This window comes from Typopeltis vanoorti, chromosome 5, assembly GCF_054136105.1.
Source record: "Typopeltis vanoorti isolate ZY-2024b chromosome 5, IOZ_Tvanoo_1.0, whole genome shotgun sequence".
Taxonomy (NCBI): Eukaryota; Metazoa; Arthropoda; class Arachnida; order Uropygi; family Thelyphonidae; genus Typopeltis; species Typopeltis vanoorti.
This window is the reverse complement of record NC_143553.1, coordinates 15,338,507-15,361,536: the sequence shown is the minus strand read 5'-3', so window position 1 is coordinate 15,361,536 and position 23,030 is coordinate 15,338,507. Positions and strand designations below refer to the sequence as shown.

The window sequence follows — 23,030 nt, the reverse complement described above, 5'->3', positions numbered from 1 at the left end:
CTTGTTCGAAATTATCACATAAGTACTTCCAAATCTTGTTCACCCCTGACTTTTACATGAATCTTGTTCATACAAGTTCTACTTTTTATCGTTCTTTCCTTCTGCTGGCTCTTCTTGATTTCCCGAGTCATCGATTATTCTATGCCCTTTAGGACCCTTAACATGGTGGCAAGGTGCAGCTCTTTTCGACGATCGGCGGTACTTCTCATGGTGGCTGTCCCGGGTAGGATATCCAAAAACTTAAGACCTACGACGCTTCTCTCTCTCTCGATTACCGACCCGGACCTCATGTGGCGGTGGACCCAGGCAAGAGAAGAGTAAGAAAACTAAGATAAACGACACTTCTCTTTTGATGACCAACAACGGACCTTACGTGGCGGCTGACCCAGGTAAGAAAATGTGAAAACTCGAAGACAAATTTCTTCGACGTCTCGCCTTATGTAGGCCAGGACTTCCGTTGTACGCATGCGCGTCTCTCGAAACTTCCATATATGGTCACGTATTGACATCCGACCATGATGACGTCATACTCCGCGCGTCTTTCTTTTGAAATTGCCATATATGGTAATTCTTAGAATTGGACTTACTAATTAGACATGATTTAACAGCCTTACATGATGACATCATGCGCTACATTATTTTAACAAAGGCTCATGGTTAACTTATTACATCCAAAAGATTATTACATCCAAAAATTGACATTTCTTTAAGTGCAATCTCCCTAAAAAAATCTTGTAAAAACGAACATAAGTTACATAGTAACATATCATGAGAGATTTTATAATAGCGTACGATGAACTGTGTGCTCCGAGATGATTTTCGACCACCACTGAAGTGTTGAGCTGTGATTTGACTGGTGTGGCTCTTCAGTCATGTTTCACAATCCTTGCCATTCTTCTCTGATTTTGTGCATTAATGAGGTTTTCCGTTCACGAGATTGACGTTGGCTCGAAGTTATCTGGTTATTACACCACTCCTGGTACACCCTAAACTCTTGTGTATGAAAGCCCAGAAGAATTGACATTTGTGAGATACGCCAGCAAGTCTGGCACCAACAATCATATCATGCTTACATAAGTCACGCCTTTTACCCATTCTGTTTTAACCCCCCCGCACACAAACTGTTGCATGCCTGTCTGAATGAGTTATATAGTGAAGGGCAGCCAAGTGACACAGCATCTTCAGAAACGGCCTGATTTCTTAAATAGGGTGGCGTTCCTAATAAAGTGGCCACTCAGCGTGAATTTATACGGATTGCCATCAGTGATTCTAAGGCACTTAAGTGCGAACAACCTCAAGTAGCCTTGGATTTCGTAACCATAATTCTAGAATGAGGTGTGTGTCATTTGTATGTCAATTGCGCGTGCGTGTTCATTCAGCCAGTTCGCCTGATTGTAGGATGAAAAATTTGAGTTTCCGGGGAAACCTCCGGCTAACTTGCCTTCAGTTGAAAAGCCTTGATAAAGGATCTTCGTGTTCTAGACTGGATTAGAATACAGGTCTTTCAACCAAAAGGGCTTCGTCTATACTGACTGATCTGGCCCTTCTTTATATACATCGTTTATAGAAAATGCATTAAAGAATCCCACTAGTAACCTGATATTGCCCTCCCATACACAACTCTTTGATACACGTCAGACAGCCAATTGCAAATCTACACCATTAACTTAATATCCAAACCTATACGTTGCAGCCTAAAAATCTGCTTATCATATGGGCCCTATGCTTATGCAAAATAAAAAATAATAAACGGTATATTCATCTCCCTCAGCAACTGCTCTTGAAATCGTATTGAAATATGAATTTTGCTGGTTTGCACTGTGTATTCTATTGGTTGTTAGCACCTATTATAACCAAATAGTGGATATAATAATAGTGTATTTAATTCTTCTGTACATTGGAATAGCGTTGGCTAATAAACTAAGAATTATTGTTTCGTACTCTACGTCTTTGATTAGAGAGTCAGGACTGATGTAGCATTACACTTTCAGAAAAAGAAATTACTTTATTTTTCTGTAAATGTTTTGAATCCTTGGTTAGAATTTACTTTACTCGAATCACATGGAACTGAAGCTCAGATAATTGCAACTGCGACGTTCAGTTAGATGAAGAGAAGCAGCATATAATAAAGAAGTATCGTTTAGGGTGTGAACGATTAGGAAACGATGTCACCAGAGAGTTAACGCTTAGCTAATGAACAAGCGGGATGGTAAAAATCTGTACTAGATATGTCCCAGTGCGGTTATGTCGAAATTCGACAGAATAGCGAATTTATCGCACATCCTAATTTAATTTTTAAAAAAGACACCCATTCACCAAAAAGGATAAAAAAAAAAAAAGCGTTCTTGAAATAGTGCGGATTAATAAATAAAATAACCGATCCAAGAAAAAAAAGAAGAAGATTAATTAAAATGGTGCAGATGTTTTTTTGGCCTCACGCTACCGGTGCGCTTAGCAATTCTTCAAAACTCATGGCGGCAACTGGCCTACTACAACCACTTCTCTTTCCTCTTCCTTTGTGTCTCGTTTCTGCACAAAAATAATTTTTTATTCCTTTTCTGCCACCTACAACAGCTGACTGCAAGCACCGAGCGACAGTCACCAGCCTCATTTCTTCACGTAACTTGTACACCATGAAGCCAGCGACGCTCTGTTGGGATTAGAAAAAAAAATAATAATAAAAATGAGGGACGGCGGTGGTTATTACACGAAAGAAAAATCAAATTGCTGATTGGGTTCTGTATTTGATAAATCCCATTAACTTTTCGCTAGAGTGCAGCCAGAAGACTTATCAAATTTCCCCTCCTCTCTCTCTTTCGCTATTTCTCTTTCTTTTCCTCAATTCCAACAAAGACCAAGCAGAGACGAGCGACGATCATTTATCTCTGCAGCTGATTCTGACAGTGCTTTTCAAAGTTCCTTTATGCCAGCCGTTCATAAAAACACTTACATTATCTAAGCTAGCAAATGTCCATTTTATCGAACTTGTCGGTTACTCAAAGGAAAGAAGAAAGCTGCAAGAGAGAAAGAAAGAAAGCGAAAGAGCATAACAGTAGCCGTTGATTGGATATTCGATCGTAATCTCGTATCTAAAGGTCCACGTATCCTGGGTGATTGGCGTTTGTTTATATCTTTTATCTTGATATAGTGTTCTTCCAGTGGCCCCTTTGCTTTAGTGTTGTTTGGTGGAAGTTTTATTTCCGTTCGGAACAGCATCTAAATGAATTTGGATTGTGGTGGCCAAGAAGACTGCGATATGAATTACTGCGACTTCTAGGAATCCTCTCATAACATTTGTCTCTGTAATACGAATACGCTGATAATTCAAATAAAAGTTGTTCTTAGTTACTTGAAACGAGAGTACGTTATTTGATAGAAAAAGGGATCGATGGGCACCCCGATGGTTGGTGCGCCACATTAAACACTCTCAGAAACGATAAAAAACCTAACAGGAAGTAATTGGATTTGAACTTTAGGTAGGCCGAGAGAGATAAATGAATGTTTTTCCATCTGTCAGTTTGGATACATATACTGATAAGTTAACCATCTGCCAAATGCATTTGGGCAGGCGAATTTAACCGAAGCCAGTGTTTTATGAATGGCTTCTGTCTGTTTATATCTAACAGAATCAGATTCGGAGAAAAGATACCTTTGCTCTCTGGGGACACCAAGAACAGTTCGTTTTACTACTATTTTCGCTGCTCTCGGACTTGAGATATTTGTATTAAATGATCACATCTTCGTGGAACAGTACCCTACGTTTTCCAGTTTCTACAGCATATAGACAGAACTGCCTAAAATAACGTTAACTCATGTTTGAATGAAAAACTAATTTTTAATGTATAAAATCAATTGAAAATTAAAACATTTAATTATATGATATACAGATAATTTCTATCGTTTTTCGTGCTGAAAGTTTGCTAGTAAAAATTATTCATCAAATAAATATTACAAATCTTATAATTTTAAGTTTCGGAATATTCTAAATTTCTTTTTTGCTTTGTAGGCAGTTGTTGCATCTGTTACAAACAGAAGTTTACAAGCGCAAAGAATTGTGTGTATTTTACAGTTAGTCACAGCTGCCTGTAATAGAATACGGTCTCTTTACTATTCAAGGCCTCACAAACCAAGAAATCGAATATTTTTTTCTTTCATGTCCGTGATGAGTACAAATAAAAAGGAGTGAGGACTTCCCACTGCCTGTATAGTTATGTCTTTCATCTTTATGTAAGGCTCTCCTCTGTAATGCAGAAATCCTTCGGAGTATTTGTGATATAGGCAGAAAAGGTAACTTTATCTACTACGCAGAGCAAAATTATAACAAGTGAAAATGTAGAACGGCTATTAGAGAAAAAACAGACGAACTTTGAAACACTCTTTGGTCTTTACTCAAGCAATGACTTCAACTGAGCCTTCTACACTAACAAAGTAAAAAATAAAAGTTAACACCAATAAGTTTTCCAGCTAATAGTAAATATACCGATAGTACACCGTTTAACAAGTGAAATATTTATACGCCGTTTTTGACATTTAAGTATTTGAAATGTCAAAACGACTAGCCTAGAAAATTATACTTAAAAATCGCTTTATATTTCTTTTCTTGCTAAGCAGTGAAAACCAGAAAACACGTATTTCGTATGCATCAGTTTGATCGAAATTGTTGAATGACTCGCACAGAAGCACAATATTTAAGCTTCCCATCTTCAAATGAAGCCGATGGGCACTGTTACGTGCGTGTTCAACATTTTGAAACATTACCCTATAGCGTCCCTAGGTATGTTCAAACCGAAATTTGAGAGATCCCTCTACATTAGGTTTTCCAAGAGAAACCAGCTTATTCAGTTTCTTGCATTCTCGTTTCCGTACCCTCACGTTACAATGCAATAAATGGGAACAACAATGGGAAAAGCTGGCTGGCAAAATGCTAATTACTGCACGTCTGACTCAGGCATACGTGAGAATTTCAGTTTACTTTGCAAGGCTGTCTTGCAGTGTCATAATTATCCAACTCGAAATGCATTATTTTGCTCTTATGAATAGAATTTTCTGGAAGAATAGTATGGCTTAGTTATCTCTTTTAATTTTAATTGCGACCTTAATATTTTTGGCGAAAAAACATATTTTGCACACGTTGCTTTCTTTAACATTCGAATATGTACGAGCAAATAAGCAGAACTCATAAAGTATAGGCGACGAAACATTTATCCTGCGTATTGATATTTTGAACCACATGAGACGATAAGCGGGTAATGTCCTCCAGTCAGGAATCAAGAATGTAACACTGATGTTCCTTCTGCTTTGATATCAAGATCATTAGCGAATAACGTTTTGCACCGCATCGGGCAAAAATAGTTTTTTTCTTCTTCTTTTCCTTTATGATAATTCTGCCAACCAGAAGCTATAAACCTAGAGTGTATTAACTGTGTAGATGGCCTAAGGATTACATCCAATATGGCATACGTTAATAAAGAGTGTCTCAATGTACATTAAGATGGTCAATAGTGTTCAAATCCTGCAACAAACGAGAAATGGGATGACGGATGCATTATTTCGGTTAAATGGCAAATGCTGGAAATCCCACCTTAAGAAGTATGAATATATTTAAAGTTAGTTTCCTTAAAAGTTACGCCCAGTTCGTAAATAGCAGCGTTGTCTTGGACACTGCTGTCATTAAAGTATGCGTGCAGTATTACCGTATTAGCAATGGCACTTCAACTAAGCACTGGAGTTTCATTTGCTTTTATTCGAGATAAAAGTTGTTCCTGCAAAACTTGTCATAAGTTATCATTTCTCATCTCTTAGTGTCATCCAATTTCTATTATTTCCGTATTGATGGAAATGGCGCTTTTGTGCCCAGTTCTGTCGCCAGATCACATGTCCGTCTTACAATTCCTGGGTTTTGAGATTGCCAGCAGCACTGCTCTCTTTAACGATTGATTTTGTTGTAGCTCTTCTGATGATTTTGAAGAAAACAATCTCCTTAATTTGCATTTTCCTTACATACGGTGTTACTTCTTCGCAACGTCGATGCCAATCGAAGACTTCTTGTTTATTATCGCCAAATGCTGTTTTCTTATAATGTTTTAGTTTCCAATTTTTCCACCTCTCGTGATTTTCATGGCGACAGTAATAATCACCACCCTGATGCAGTTAAATATCTCCGTTAGTTGCTGTATTCTTGGAAGTGAACAAACTATGCAAGTTCCTTTAGTAGAAAGAAGAATTTGTCATTTTGGGAGATGTTTTAGCATTTTTATTTCATTTTTATTTTTGAGTGCGTGTAATAACGGACATCTTGGATCAACCAACTTTCGTAACAGCCCTTTCAATAATAGAAATCGCAGGTCTTCATTAACTGTTATGACATTTCAGTGTCAAATAGTTAACGTCCGCATTGTACGAACTGTTCCATAGAGCTGCTCTCGCCTGAAAGTTTAGTTTCCCTGCTGTTGGTTTTGACAGACTTCCTGTCCTGTCGAACCTTCATATTTAGAAACATTTTCCTCCATGATGCATTGCATATTAAATTAGAAAATAAGAAGAATATTTCAACATATTTTTCTCTTCACCACCGTGAATTTAATGTAAAGTATGGGGTCATGAAAAATATTGAGACTGATTTTGTTTCTCCGACAAACCACAATGTCCAGTAGCGATGCTCATGTACATCCATAGGAGTCTTTTCCTGTTTAGTGATTAGCGTAGGATTTCTGGATCATGTATAAAATGAAATAAAACTTAAAAGTTTTAAACAAATATAAAAATAAAATAAGAGAAAAACCTTCGCACATCCACGGTGAAATGTACTTGACGCTTACAATTTCTCACGGGTTGGGAGTCGCATTAAAGAGCTCTCTCGTATATGTTTACAAAAGGGGCAACACATTTTATACATATGACATATGATAACTGCTTTAGCTTTAGACCACTCTTCATTCATCTCTCTTTCTTTTATAGTTAAAAATTAACCTATCACGGGTCATTCTTTTCTCAATTGCTTCACACAGAAAGTTCTGTTTGTCCTCGCAAGCCTTCGCAAATGACGGCGATCTCATTTTTGACAGACTGTCTTACGACTACAGCTACTCATCATAGACAACTAAAGTAGGTTTTTCCACTGATTAAACACGGGATATCTTACCTTTTGAGAAACCAGTCAGCTCTGCTGTTCTCAAAATCTTGGCTCCAGCAAGACGATAAGCCTTTTATCAAGACACCATAAGTCTTTTATCGAAATCTGAAAGTGAAAGAGTGAAGGAAAACTTATCATTGGCCTATAGAATGAGGGGGTCAGAGTGCCCCTCAAGTGAAGAGAAAGTAGGGAGAGGCAGTGACAGTGGAGTGAGGTAGGGGGAGAAGGGTAGAGGAATAGGAGAGGTAAGGAATATGATGGGGTGGGGAGGTGGAAGAAGAAGAAATAGGCCTCAGCTAATACTTCTCATCTAACAAGCTCAGAGCTCCCAGACGTTTGACTCTTTCACCCTTAGCCACATAGGTCTGCTGTTCGACCAAGACCACGAAGGTAATCGGCGCCCGGGTGATCACCCCTTCCGGGTCGACCGCATGGAGTTGGCCTTCCCTGACCGGGTTCGCAACCAAATTACCCACCGTGGGAGACCTGGGACGAGAACCTCAAATGGATGGACTAGAGCTATGATGCACTCCATTGTAGATGTTTTATAGCAAAAGGAGTGCAAACTTAAACACTCCCCCCCCCCTTAAAGTGCACAGGAGAGGTGGTCCTTTGTTTTCCCATTGTAATCAACACTATTAGCGATTACTGACTAGCAGCATTCTTAAATAGTTGCTTAGAACACCTGGTGACGCACGTGACAAAGTATTTTGCATATACGTTGCATAAGTGGCGTTTACATACATCTGCGTCAAGGTTTCTAATTCAGTGGGCAGTACGTGTATGCATATACGAGCTCCGTACAGGTGCGATTTTGAGACTGAAAATTTTCTGTCTTATTTTAATCTAGGGGCGCATAATGTGTTTGCTTCTTCTGCATTTCGTTTTATCTTTTTTATGTTATACGATACACTGACCATTTGTTTGTATATCAAGGCATTGTCCGATCATAATGTATTTCATCAATACACCCTGAATATATTACAGATTGCAGATGAATATCGCGTTGGGTGATTTCCATTTCCACACAATTCACAACATTGTTGCATTAGTAAGACATTGCATATATAAGACAATGAATGTGTAAAATTCAATACCGAAAATTAATAAAAGTGGCTTAATTCTCATCATATTCTTAGGAATGTACTTCAAGCTGTGCTGGAACGTAAATGACACTGCAATACCATATCGAATTTCGTGCATATCGAAAATTCACTTTATCTTAACAAATAATCCCCTTTTTTTTTAATCATGTTGAAAATCTATTTCTGCGATGTCATGGCAGTATTTTCGATATGTAAACGCGAATTAAATAACAAGGAGCCTTACGATTCTGCGAGGAAAAAAAATTTAAAGGAAAATGAAAAAGAGTCAGTTTCAGAATCGCTGAACTGCTTGAGTTGTTCATATACATGCTCAACGATCGATATTTGAAATATTCTTAACCAACAAACCCGAGTATTTAATGTTAATATAAACGTAGTACTGAATAAGCTTGCCTACATTTTTTTCTAAACTCACATATATAAGAGCACAGTAAAAAAAAAAAAAAAGCAGCACTATTTTCATGCTATTAAAAAACTGCACATCGTGGGAATTAGAGGAAAGTGTCACCCATGGTTTCGAGCTTGTTAAAAAAAAAAATAAATAAACAGATGGGAAGCAGTTCAGATAAAACGACATCTTGAGCGAATACCAGCTCATCCAAACTGGAGTTCCTCAAGGCTCCGTTCTAGAACTTATTTTATTTCTAATCCATATAAACGACCTCTGTTCGATGAAATTGAAAGGAAACATGAATTTTGCTGATGATACGGCAATAGTTTTCTCGTCGAGCGACATGTCAACTATAGAGCGTAACAAGGAATCCGGTTTAGGCGTGCACATATGGTTCAGTGAAAAAAAAATCAAAATTAACATTTAGAAAATTAAATTTATACTATTTGAACTAAAGGATTAAGCAGCAATCTCGCCAATTAAATATCATACCACTTCCTGCCATCCTAGAAGTGACTGCAGTAGCGAAACCACACCTACAAGTATCCGAGCATACATGTGGATCATAATCTAAAATAGAAAACTCATATCCTAGCAGTTACAAACAAACAAAAAAGTACACTTTGTGCAGATCGCATATCATTAAACTCGTAGTATCACCTAAATTTTTACAGACTCTACAGTATATTACGCACTGGTGTATTCATTTCAGTATGAAATTTGTAGCTGGGGACAGAATACAAAAATATCCTATAGAAAACAGTCTACACAGCAGAGTTTTTAAACAAAATCTTTAATCCTAATCTAACTTGACTTAACGACACTAACTTCATCCTCCTGAACTTCAACCAACTATAACTTTCTAGCGTAGTTATCTTCTTACATCGAAATAAACATTGGATTAGCCTCAATGACCAGCACCGTATCCTCGGGCAGTATTTTAAGGTACATCACGCAAGGAAAAAAGTATCCTCCAGCGCATTGCACATTCCTGGCACTAAGAATCTTTAACCCTCTTAAGGGAGACCTCAGTAATGAAAAAGCGGAAGCAAACATTAAGAGAGAATTAAGACAATTTCTTGGAATTATAAATGACGCTAAAACATCGCTTTCTTTTACCTAGATTAACACAAATGAAGTTCAGACTAGCTTGCTCGATGTAAATGTATATATTTATTATTATTAAATAACTATTCTCATTTACATGATATATCATTATCATAGAGCATAATTATGTTTTTTATCATTAAATTGTTAGTAAATTAAACAATACTCAAGAAAAGCCACTGTCTACTCAAAGTAAATAACAACACATGAATCTTGGTAGGATCATCCCCCCCCCCCCCCCCACACACACTTAGATTCATACTGTAGCACAGTAGAGTACACGCAATGTGATAAGCAGTATATAGAATTTTGCAGGGAAAAGCCACATAAATAATACAGAATTTGTTAAACAGTAATACTATATTAGGAGTTTATCAAAATTTCACACACACAGACACACACACACACACATATATATATATTGAAATGAAGATGCATGTAACCTGTATATGTACTTGTACTCTTATCAGTATATATGTGCATAATATAAACAACAGAGAAGAACGAAGGTTTTTTTTTTATTTGAAAAAAAAACATCCGTGAATGTTAAGTACCATCTTTAAAAGGGACACAAACGCACAAGGTTTTCTCACTTTATTGTATTTCAGATACAAATGAATATGACACCGTACTAAAATGTTTTAGATTCTGCATTCGGCCTCTTGGAATCAGGGCGAGTTGCATCTCGGGATGGTGCCCTGTAAGCAAAACATAGTTTAATGTTCACGGCTATATAGAATGTACATAATATCAAATTATTTTCTTTCAAAAAGAAAGTACAGGTTGGCCCATAAGTCATGGAACATTCTATAGAAAGAGCTCTACTTAGTAAAGCCGAAAATGTAGGTCATTTACTTGATGTGGTTTTTCATAACTAATAAAAAAAAAATCTGGTGACGCTAAAAAACTTATACAGATGCTTCACAAAGACGAGCCCTTTCTACGGCATGACTTATGGGCACCCTATTCCATGACTTATGAGCACCCTGTTCTCTTCATAACATATGTCTTTCTTCATTTCTTTTGAGAATTGAAGTTGTTAAATGCATACTAATATGCTTACATCATATTCTCAATGTATGGAATTTATGCTGCCAGCCAGATGAATGATAATGCAGAATGACTAATTAAAAATGCTATTGTTCTTAATATAAACGATGTAATAATTAAATTAATTGTTAGTCATCTGAAAAACAGAAGGTCTCTGGCTAATCCAACTGATAAAAGACGCTTATTGATGACATAAAGCGACCATAAAACGGCATTTTTTTAAATAGAAAATCCCATTTCCTGAATTCTCAGCATTCCCGAGGAATACGCCACCTTTTCATGCTGTTGTCTTTCCACGAAAAGGATTGTTATTATTCACTGACCATCCCGCGTATCCACACTGATAAATCCGTCAGGAAAGCGAGGAAACTCGAGGAATCTTTGTATGGTCCTGAACGGATACAACGGAGGCAGGAGTTTTCCTCCTTCAAAAGAGGCAAAACAGCAGAAGCCCCCATCCGACAAACCTTCCCCTTCTGATTTGACATATCGCTTCAGTTGCTCTGTAGCAGTAAATTAACTACTGCAAAATGTAGCAGTTAAGTTACTGTAAAAATGTAGCAGTATCATTGGCGCACCCAGGGGTCCTGCCCCCTCCAAAAGAAAAATGGAAAAAACACTAGAAAAATTTCCAAAAATATTTTCCTAATTAAAATTATTATTTTTAAAAATTAATGTTGTGTCTTCTATTTCTATGGTACTTATCAATTAGCAATCACATAAGGTGGGAATACCCTATAGCGCTCGGGAATCCTGGCCGCAGTGAACGCAAAGTGAATGAAGTAGTGCTCGGGCGCTACTTCGTTTGCCCGAGCCGAGCCAGAGGAGATCACGGGTATCATGTATTGGCGATCACTGCAGATGCTCAGTCATTGCGCGTATACAATGCATAGTGTGTATTTCAAATCGTCTACTCAACTCGCCCCCCCCCCCCCTCCCCGAAGATTAAATCCTGAGTGCGCCACTGAGCAGTACATTAATTTTGTTCAACATAATGATGTTGTAATTATTATCGCCATCATTATGTTGAATATAGTTAATGTACTGCTACATTTTATAATGATTTTCTCGATATATATGTATATAAATGTCCTTTAAGCAAATTACCGTTCCTTTGCTGCATTCCAATCCTTCCACGCAGGGGCATGACGTTAAGTAATGGTCCTGTTCTTCTCCATCTTGTCGCTTCTTCAAGTCCATAATACAAGTTTTACCTGTGCAATGAAATGAAACATAATTCTCAGTTATAACAAATGAAAAGCATTTTTCTTTTCTTTTCTAAATTAACTGAGAAGAATTCTTATTCTGAACTTCAGGATTATTTCAAATAGTGAATTTTCAAGTATAAAATCCAACGTTAACTGTTAGCACGCACTAATGCAAATATCATGTACTAAATTTATTTTGTTTTAATAAGATAAAAACTTTACTGATATGCGTATGTTACCATCGTAATATATATGAAATTTTCAAACCGATCATTTTTCATTATTATTGCACTTAACTTCTTGTTACAGACCATATAAAAAATTGGCATCCCATATCCGCTCTACTAAAGACCAACCTCCCCCCCCCAGACCTACCTGGTGTATACCAGGTCCCTTGTAGCTGTAAGCTGTCTTACTTGGGCCAAACAGGCAGGACAGCAAATATCAGAATTTCAGAACACAAGGACTACATCCGGTTTCACCAATACAGCCACTCTGGTCTTGCTGACCATGCGCTGGATACCTGCCATAGAATACGGTGGAAGAAAGCCATGATAATACACCGTAGTAAATACAAATATGAAAGGCTTTTCATGGAATCAGCTTCAGCCCTAAGAAACAATCCAAACCTCAACAAATTTGGCTGCATGAGACTGCCTCAAATTTGGGAAACCTACATCACAAGACCTTCAGTCCAATCGCCCAAGAATACCAACATTGCCCGCTAGGGGGCACCATCAGGACTTTAGGAGAAATAATAGCTTCCTTCTTCTTCCTCATTTACTGTTTGTTGTGCCTGCGTGCACGTGTCTTGTTCTTAAGTTTCTTGAAAATGGCAACGTGACGTTGCCGAAATATTGAAGTATATTAAAATTTATTTTAATGTATACCCTAGTTGACGTTGTAATTTCCTTAAGTTATTTAGTAAAAAATGCATAACCAACGTCTAAGCCTTTTCACGAGAATTAGTAAAAAATATTGCACTTACCTTGGTTTATCCTTGAATGGCATATTTTATCGCTGTTAGCTACAAGCTTAACGCAACATTCATCAGCGTCGCACTCTTCTTGGTTTTTGCATGGTTTATGATGATCACCCTACACGAAAATATAAACACACATTACATTTCAGCAGACTAGCCTTGTAACCTTGCTGATACATCTTTAATAAGCGCGAGCATACATACCAGTATAATTTTTCTAGTGAGAAGAATCGAATTCAGTCAGAATCGAAGTTTTTTGCTACTTGAATTCAACGTAACTGTTTTGTTTTTTCTTTCCAACTACCTGCTATGGTTGTATTTCAAATTAATCCCTAACATGAATCATTTTAGCATATTATTAAAATTTAGTGGGAAGAAAAATAAGTGGTGCCAAGCGAACTACACAATTAATAAAATCCCTAAAATCATGGAGTTTAGGTTTTTATATATTCAAATAATCTTATAGGAACGGTCTCAGGGTAAGATAGCATTTAAGTAAAATAGTACTGTAAAGAAGATACGAATTATGAAAAACCTCTCGCAAAAGAGACATCCTTTTCGGATGCTAAGGCGTGTGATATGTTTTGCTTCAAAATGTTATTTATAATTCCAAAATGTATACAAATAGACTTCTTTTTTTTGTTATTCATTAAAAAGATTGCAGTCGTTGTGTTTTAATTTTTTTTTTTTGTAACAAGCGATTCATCAAATCCTATCCCCGCTCTGGTCTTGTCATAACTTTTTACTCGTAGAACATAGACGCATGAGCTTTAGAATACACGCATTTATCGATGCAATAAAAACCAAAGATGCCAATGAAAGTAAACGACTTAAACCAACAGATTGAAGACCCACCTACTAAAATGATGATAACAGCCAAGTTGGAACACCGGAGAAAACACTGTGCATCAGGAATTCATTTAGAAATTTTATTAAGAAGTAACAGATTCCTGATGCACAATAATAATTAAGAAGATGTAATCCACCTTAGTTTCTGTGGCTATACGCATTCTTGTCAGCCGGCATGTGTGGTGGTTAGTAGTAATGCATCAGCGTATCAACCTTCGCTATGAATGCAACCATAATGTGCACGTTTCTAGCTAATGGATTCTTGTGTTTTTCAAATACCCAAAACATTCTTAATGGATATCAAATAAACATTAAATTAAATGCTAAAAATTCAATATTTTCTCATTTCTTTCTATATAGATGATCTTTCTTCAACTCCTTACTTCAACTATACTCAAACTCCCTAACCACTTTTCTCTCCCTGCACATTTCTCTGAATAAATTTTACTTCCAGCCTTTAGTAACTCATGTTTGGCTCCACGGCATCCACGAAGCTAGGTTAGATTAGATTTTCTCTGCCGTTGTTACTTTTAAGAATTATCTTAAAACCTTAGAGTAGAAGAAGCAGCCAAAGCCTCCGTAGCTCGGTTGGTTTCAGCTAAGCCCTTTAGTTGAACGCAAATACACTTTATCAGGGATTTTTAAATAAGGTGAGTTTGGTACAGAAGCAGAAGGTTTTCTTTCTGAAAACTCTCGGGTTTTGCAACTCACAACAGACATAAACCTAATTACTTTATCCTAAAAATTATAGTTACGAAAGACAACAGTGGCTGTCGTGAGACCTTAATGGTAAGCACGTATCTGTGATTATTATTACAATTTTTATTATAAAAAGAAGAAAGCAGTCAAATGGTTTAATGAACATTCTTCATCTATTTCACCGTCCTGCGCCTTCATTTTTGGCAGTTATAAGTGATGCCCGCCATATAATATTATTGAGACCCCTCCGTTCTCTTTAAATACGTTAAGATGTGCAGTGGATAATCACCATCCCTTCTCAGATCAACTTCCGCATCGCAGTTATCTTCCTCTTTCATCTCTCTTTGCTGTTTGGAACGACTTCCTTTCTCATGCATCTCTTAAAAAGTTTATCTTGTTCAGCTACAGTGTTAATCAGGCCCTTTATTTATTTTTCAACCACTTATACTGATTGATGATACGAATGTATTATATCATTTTGTTTATGATTAAACGCAATTAAATTAATAAATTATCAAATATTCCAGTGATCTCTGGTTAGTTTTTTCGGAGTTGGAAAATTCAGCATTTTTTTTTAATTAAAAAATCGGCTGCCTCTCAGTGATAGGTGCATCTTCGTAACGACCGCAACAGCTGACAGTTACGCACAAGCAACAACCAAAAGTTTATATCATTATCAAAACGGAATAACGGAAAAAGAAATAATTTACTTATTCGAAATAAATTATTGGAAAAAAACATTTGTTAAAGAGTTACCTGAACTGCCACAAAGGCAACAGCAACGAACAAAAACACGCAGCACTTCATCTTCGTGTAGAGCTCTAAGAATGAGTCACTTTCCTCCTGATCAGCCACTTTAAATATTCTTTTAGAGAAAGGTCAGCTGATAACAGAATGTAAAAACATGCTGTTTTCACGATGAAATACAAATGGTTCTGATAAGTCACTAAACAAATTAAAGAGAAGTTCCAGGTGGTAATCTTAAACAAACAGAAATACTACATACAGAATGATCATTATGAACTCCCCCCCCCCCCCACGCTCCCAATTTTTGATATGATTATTAGAGACACTTTCCGAGTAAAGCTACCTACATAAAATATTTGAACAGGAGGGAACTTATTTAAAGTTCCATATTTATAAGTTTATTTTTAATTTAGAATTCTTTTTTTTCGTAATGAAAACTGTGTATGCAAAATTACATTGAATCCAAACAATCAAAATATAGTCTTAAACCATAATGTTAGATCAAAGATAACCTTTTTTGAGAGGTTGGAATTAATGTTTAAATTATTTTGGATCATTGTTTTATGATTCGATTCCTTCAAATAGGAAGCCTGAATTTAAAAGAAAATTAGAAAATGTCTCCGAATATAATCCTTCAGATAGGGATAGTATTATAAATTAAATAGTTCTGTACCCGTGTTTGTGCCATCTAAAATTTAGCAGGTCACTTGCAAAAAAAAAAAATAAATAAATAAAATAAAAAAAAAAATATATTGTCACGCTCAATAGCACTATTCTGTGGCACAGCCTTAACGTATTATTATACTGTAGAATGAACTGTTATTTCCGACAAAATTTTCTTCCATATCAGGATTCATTGAGTCCCCTGTAGAGCTCACATGGATTTAATGCAGCAGGCTTTCCGCTTCTGTTCTGCACCTAGTAAAGGCAGATGCATTTATGAACACTTCTATGTATGTAAGCAGATGTGTGTTATGGGGGACGGTTTGCCTGCTTGCAGAACGATACCACGCTGCGCCTGTGTGTGAAACCCATTCATGGCCCTCAGCAAAATACTCTTCCTGTGTAAGAGAATATAATAACAATGCACTCGCGCGGTGTGATTTCAATTTCACTCGATATTATATTCAGAAACAAACTGCTTAATTTATACAAATATACAATTTAAAATACGCATAACGCGCATTAAATGTGGTTCTTTTTGAGCATCATCATATTAGAGAGCTTTAGAATAGTTATTTAAAAACACTAATTTAAACATTTTCCATATATATATTATCAATAAATGCGTTGCTGTTCTTACTTTTTTTTTTATCACTGATGTATCACTTAACTTCAATATCAAAATGCAAAGATTAAACTAAGTTTGGTAGAGGATGAGCAAGGGTAACCCCTTCCCACTAAGGTTATAAACCTCTCCAAGGTCACACCATTTAGACTGAATGAGCTCGAAAGATGAAGACGGTTGCGAAGTCCAATATGAAATTTCTTAAATAGTAGTAAAGCTGCCAAATGTGCTCGTGTAATGCATTCGCTGAACTTGAACAGTTGGTAAAAATACGTAACGTTCACTTATATTCCGTGATAATTAGATCTACTTTAGAGTAATGTATGTAAAACGATGTGGAGGAGGAAACTGGGTAAGTAATCCAGATTATTTAGCGGAATGCGTGGTTATTGTAATGAGGAAAGACGGATTTTGCATGTTACAAACATTTCAAACAAGAAAAGTGAGTAAGGAAGACTTGTGGTTTGTAAAGCTGGTAAAAGCGTTGAATAAATCAACTAAGGATATTTTTGATATCCTTAGTTGATTTATTCAACTAAGGATATCAAATTGCCCTGTTGCGGTCAGTCGTTAAACTCCAAGGAGTTTAACGACTGATCGCGACAAGGCAGTCCACTCCTCACATTGTACAATCTCCAACACTTGATCCTTCGTCTGCACACAATGTCACTAACCACCAACGCATAATGCCATCTGTTTATAGTTCGCCCACCCTTTGTAGATCTCTCCTTGGCATTTTGCCAAGAATAGTCGACCCATGCTGAAGGGGAGAAATAAATGATGTACGAATTGGTCTCCAACATGCGAAATCACGTGCTTTCTTGTTCTGTCGCTGTACTAGTACTAGCTTGCTTTTTGTTGTCGCTTTTTTTGCATTATTTTTTTATTATTAATTTGTATGATGGATCCAGCACAGTCAACAAGTTCTGTTGTTAAACGTTTCAGTAGCTCTTGCAAAAGAATATTGAATAATGTGCTGACATTCTGCGAAAAATAATCGTCTCCTTGTTCCCCTTTCTCAAGTCATAAAACGTGCAAGTGCAATTGTGGGCGTATCGGGGTCGACTGTCAAAAGAATTCGTAGGGAATCAAAAGGTGAAGGTAAGCCAAAATTTAAATCTCCTAAAAAAAAAAAACCGCCAGAGTAAAGAAAACCATCGAAACCGTAGCTTTGAATGATTTTGATGTAGACGTTATAAGAACAACTATTCATGAATTTTACGTGGTCGAGAAAAGAGTGCCAACTGTTCCGAAATTGATTCCTGTGCTTAAAGAAAAAATTAATTTTTCTTGGAAAAGAGAAACTTTAAGGAAAATACTTCATGAAATCGGATTTTGTTTTAAAAAGTCCCAGAATAAAAGGAAACTTATCATGGAGCGAAGTGACATTGTTTTATCTAGAACGCAGTATTTGAGAGCAATAAGACGTTTTAGTGAGGGAAAAAACCGATTGTTTATCTAGATGAAACTTGGATTGATAGTAATTTAAATTATAGAAAATGTTGGCAGTCTAAAGAAGAATGTGGAGTGCTACAAACCGGAAATACCTCGCGGCGCATAATAATTTTGTGTGCGGGTGGAGAAATGGGTTTTTTTACTGAATTCAAACTTACTATACAAAGCCAATTACCATAGGCAAATGAATTCTACGATCTTCGAAAAGTGGGCAGAAGAAAAACTGATTCCAAACCTTCCTAAAAATGCTGTTGTTATAATTGATAACACTTCATATCACTCTATTCGATCAAACAAAGTTCCAAATTGGTCTAATAAGAAGCAAGTTCTTATGGATTGGCTCTCTGCAAATAATATTTCTCATTCCCCAGATATGCGAAAAATTGAATTGCTTAATTTGGTCAAAAGAAACTCGCCCACAACTAAACTATTTAAATTCGACACGATGCTCAAAGAGCATGGATTTCATTGCGATATTAATACTATTGAGTATGTTTGGGCAGAAGTGAAAAGTTTCATTCGCCATCGCAACGTAACTAGAGATATTGACATCTCGAAACTTTTTAAGCTTTCAGAACAGGTGATTGAAAGTATTACAGTTGAAAACTGGGGAAAATATTGCTTTCATGTCACCTCATTGGAAAATATGTATTGGGACAGAGACGGAATTATCGAAGAATTATGCGAACCTTTGGTGATCAGTTTAAGAAAGTGATGGCGATTCGGACACTGATTCAGATGACTATGAAGATTAAAAGGATTTGATAATGGTATTTTTTTCCAACCTTTTTTTGCATGGGTTTGTTAAAAGAGTCGCAAGTCATAAATACTTAATCGGTTTAGGACATTAAAGTGTCTCAGTTCTCTCAACTGTAAGTTTGGAATATCTAAGTTCATTTGAAAAAAAATTCTGTTATTCTGTATAATTATTTTTATTTTATAGAAAACTTTCTTAAAAATAAACTTAGTTAAATTTTTGTTTTATGCTATACTTTTTTTTTAATTTTGTTAATACTCTACGTACATTTTTCCAACTGTTATACAAGCAAAATAGTTACCCTTTAAAAACTACAATGTTCGTAAAAGAAAAGCTAAATTTTCCGACCTGTAATAATAAACAAACACATCCCAGAAGACAGATTGATTACCCTATTATCGGAATGGATTCTCCTTTTTCTGACGTGCGCAGAAGTGTCGAGGGATCTCTAATCGGTGGGCGAACTATACCAACTTTCTGATATTTCACTGTTTCAGTTTTTTTTTTTTTTTTTTTTTTTTTTTTTTGTACCCAGTTTCGAGTTAATTTTCTGCGATAATCAGTACAAGTTCACGTCAAGGTTGTATTTTCTTTAGGTTCGCACTTAATACCTTTTCAGAAACCTTTTCTAATTCAAATAGCGTAAAATCCTCTTAAACAGAATTTCTCGAGTCCTACCATTTTGTAATATTTGTAAACAGCGAGATCACCTATAAATGGTTTAACTTGTTAAAATGTTAGTAAGATATTATGGATCTCTCCATATTTTATAGCCAAATATAGAAACTTTAAAAACAGTTTCGAAAATTTTCTTCCAAGGAGGCCATACGTTCTTCTCTTATTAGTGCTCTCATAAAGTTTCACTAGCCTGATAGCAGTTTCGAACTGCTGGTTCTTGTCAGAGAAACGCAGAGCAAAACCTCTATGCCATAGAGAGGGTTTGCATTTCTATGTTAAAAAGTTGAATTCATTACAAGTGAATTTCCGTTAAGCACTTTGTCAAATTACTGAAATACAGAGCCGAAAGCTTTACAAATATTACAGACGAAAACGAGGATTTCTAATGGAACAATGACAACTATGATTAAGTTATAATTAACGGTTGTTATTAAAATAATGTTCCCTATCAATCAGATTAAGATATAACTATTATTAAAGTTATAATTAGTGATCATTAAAGGACGTTATTAAAATTCAGAGTGCGAGTTCCGGATCTTTCCTAGCATGGCACTATGGCGCAACGTGAGTAAGAGGTAGGAAACTGTTCCAGTTAAGAACAGTGCATATCAGAATTCATTTTTGATATGTAATGCTGAGCACTGCTTTTTCTTGGTATGCTTCGGAGCTGCCTAATAAAGCAATGAAGCGATGAAAGGTTGGCTTACAGAGAGAGAGATGGAAACCGAAACAGATCCCCTAATACTGAAGCCTAAAAAATCGCAATGTAAAAGAGTAGAATGCATCGTTAGGGATTCCAGAAAATGCGCATTTTAGAGTCCCTCGCATTTGCAAGCAAAATGAGTATCATTCTGAATGACAAAATAATGGTTCGTTTGCCTATCAAATAGCCATTACTGCTGGCGAAACATTAGTCATAACAAAAACCCGTGTTTGGATACACTTACATTTTGTTTTCTCGAAATTTTGCAATTTAATTTGGATATTTAAATTGTTTCAGATATCGGCGCACAGTTCAGTGCAGTTGCATGTCTTTCAAAAAATTCTCGTGGAAAATTCTTCGGAAAAAATGCACTTCATAATCTTTTTTCCTGGGGAGAAGGTTATGAAGCTCATTATACAAATCTGACGGATAGAAGCTAACAAAGAATGGAAGGTGCTTGAAAAACGTTCCCAACAAGGAAGTAAAATTGCTACTTTTCTTGCAATATGTAAGTTGATTCGATCGAAGAGCAAATATGCAGAAGATAATTCCATTCAGTTTAGGGGAAAATATTTTTATTGTCCTTTAGTACGTATTGAAGTATGTGAATGAAACATTTTAAGAACTGATTATTATTTTCAGGAGATACAAAAAGCTACTACAGTGGATGAAGCAGATGCAAAAAGAACGTGTGATAATCTGCATGAAATTAATTAATCAGGACCAATTTAAGGCGCATTCAATAATCTTAAGAGTGCACCAAAATAAGAAAATGATATAAGACTGCGTTATCGGTATGCTATTGCTATAATCATTTATTTCTGAAGGTTTATGAGCATTGAATGCGCCTTAAATTGGTCCTGATTAATTAATTTCATGCAGATTATCACACGTTCTTTTTGCATCTGCTTCACCCACTGTAGTAGCTTTTTGTATCTCCCTACACCAATATGGAACTGCATTATTTCCATGCAAAGTATATTCTTTTCCAAAAGAAGCTGCCATCTTTAGATCGTACAATTACATTATGCGAATTTTTTAATAATTTTTATAAACAAAATAGGGACATAGTAGTCGCTTTCTTAATTCCTTATATGCAATCTCTTTTTCTTTAATTTTCGTGCTTCCAATGTTAGTTTTATGTTCACTAATTTAGTAACATATAGCTGATTGTCTTAGCAGTAGCTTTTTAGTGTTCATCACGAATGAAAATTTAAGAATGGGATGTTTTTAAAGAAAAGCAAGTATATTCAAACATTATAGATTCGAGTTTCAATAATTCTATGTCTGATACAGAATAACCAATTAAAATGACATAAAATGAATTAAGTTAAAAAAACAACAGCAGAATATGCTTCTTTTTTCATTAAAAAGTGCGCATCTTTAAATAGAAAGTAACCTTCTCAAGTTTCTGCACTAGTATATGGAATCGGAAAATTTCATTATTCCAGTAATGAAACATCTAGGAAGTAAAATGGGACAAAGTAAAGTGTATATTCATTTTTTTTTTTTTTTTTTTTTTTTTTTTTTTTTTTTAAATCTCACTTGTATAGCGTAGGTCAAACGAACAGACAATGCTTTTACAGTTAAAGGAATTTTTTGTATTAGTGTGAAGATTTCCATCTTCGTTTTTTTTTTTTTCTTTCCGCATACACATATTTACACTGCTTTTGATGATATGCACAGCTACGTATTATTAAGAACTAGAAATTAGGGCTGCGTATTCTTTTCCTAGGAGACCAATCGTTCGATGGTGTTGGCACATTCTCCCTCGATGAGTCTTTGGACTCCCTGGAGGTGTCACATAATAATAATTATTGGAACTCCTCTGAAAGCAGAATTCAAATTTTGTTGGATGGTTCCGGACGAACCGAGATATTCTCAGATCTTCGACTGCGGAAAACAACTCTTCTCGTTTCGTTTCTGGCTAAATCCAGAGTTCAGTAAACCAATATGGAAATGGGACAGTTTATCTGACAAATGTTAAGCATGATCAGCACTACAGAAACTGCCTGTTATCCAACCAACAAGTTGTGGTTTCGATTTCCACCTTGGGCATGGATGTTTGTAAAAGCTTGTTCTGACGAGCTAGTATGGCTCCTTGAGTTTATAAGGCTTACCTTCAATACCCATTTATCTAGAAGATGTTTTATTGGTTTTTTATTCTTATTTTTCCCTTGGACTCAACATCATTTTACGTAGCCCGGAGTGAAACTAAAGTAGCTCTTTTATGTCACTTTGCTATTCTATATTGCAATTTCTCTTTGAATTCTCATTTTACAAGCATGTATATGATTTATTTTGTTAGTTAATTTTATTTAAATTCTAGTTAATTTAATAAAATGTAATCATTTATTAATTTAATATAATATTAATTTAATTTAATCAAATATCTACCTAACAACAACAAAAAAAAAGTGTAATGTTTGCGCCCAGATGCTAAATGGACGATGATACGAATACAGTTAATACGATAACAGATGTTACACGTCCGCTCAAGAGCTTGTTGTAATTTTCATTTTTTTATTTTCCGTCCAGTTCTGGAACTCAAAACTGGGTAGCCAAACCTTTTATAGCTTATTTTTAAATTGAAGTATTTGTTTTTTTATTAGAGAAATACTTACTTTTTATTAGAATTAAAATTATAATCTCAATTGCAAAATAGCGACATTGTTTAATCTTAAAACCATTTTATATGAGAAAGAGTGAACAAAAATTAAAGGCTAATTAATAACATCGATTTACATATTTCGCATCATTGTTAATAGCTAATTTATATATTTTTTAAAATATATTTCATGCGAAATGTGTTTGAAGCAGTTTAGTTTCTAAACCTAGCGGACTACACAGTTCTTTCCACTTCTACAAAAAATGTTCC

At 35.7% G+C, this 23,030-nt stretch overlaps 2 protein-coding genes across 5 annotated transcripts in view; one reads left to right on the top strand and one right to left on the bottom strand.

Annotated features, from left to right (window-relative positions):
• LOC150106232 (voltage-dependent calcium channel subunit alpha-2/delta-3-like) overlaps nucleotides 1–23,030 on the top strand; it is a 2,133,114-nt gene that overhangs the window by 221,190 nt on the left and 1,888,894 nt on the right. The gene's annotated exons all lie outside the window — the stretch shown is intronic.
• On the bottom strand, nucleotides 10,316–15,352 carry LOC150106236 (U3-aranetoxin-Ce1a-like). Its single transcript, XM_090392255.1, has 4 exons — nucleotides 15,281–15,352; nucleotides 12,983–13,091; nucleotides 11,894–12,000; nucleotides 10,316–10,434 (listed from the first exon to the last, which is right to left on the bottom strand). The coding sequence occupies exons 1-4, from the start codon at nucleotides 15,329–15,331 to the stop codon at nucleotides 10,405–10,407; spliced, it is 297 nt and encodes a 98-aa protein (XP_090248381.1). The 5' UTR covers nucleotides 15,332–15,352; the 3' UTR covers nucleotides 10,316–10,404.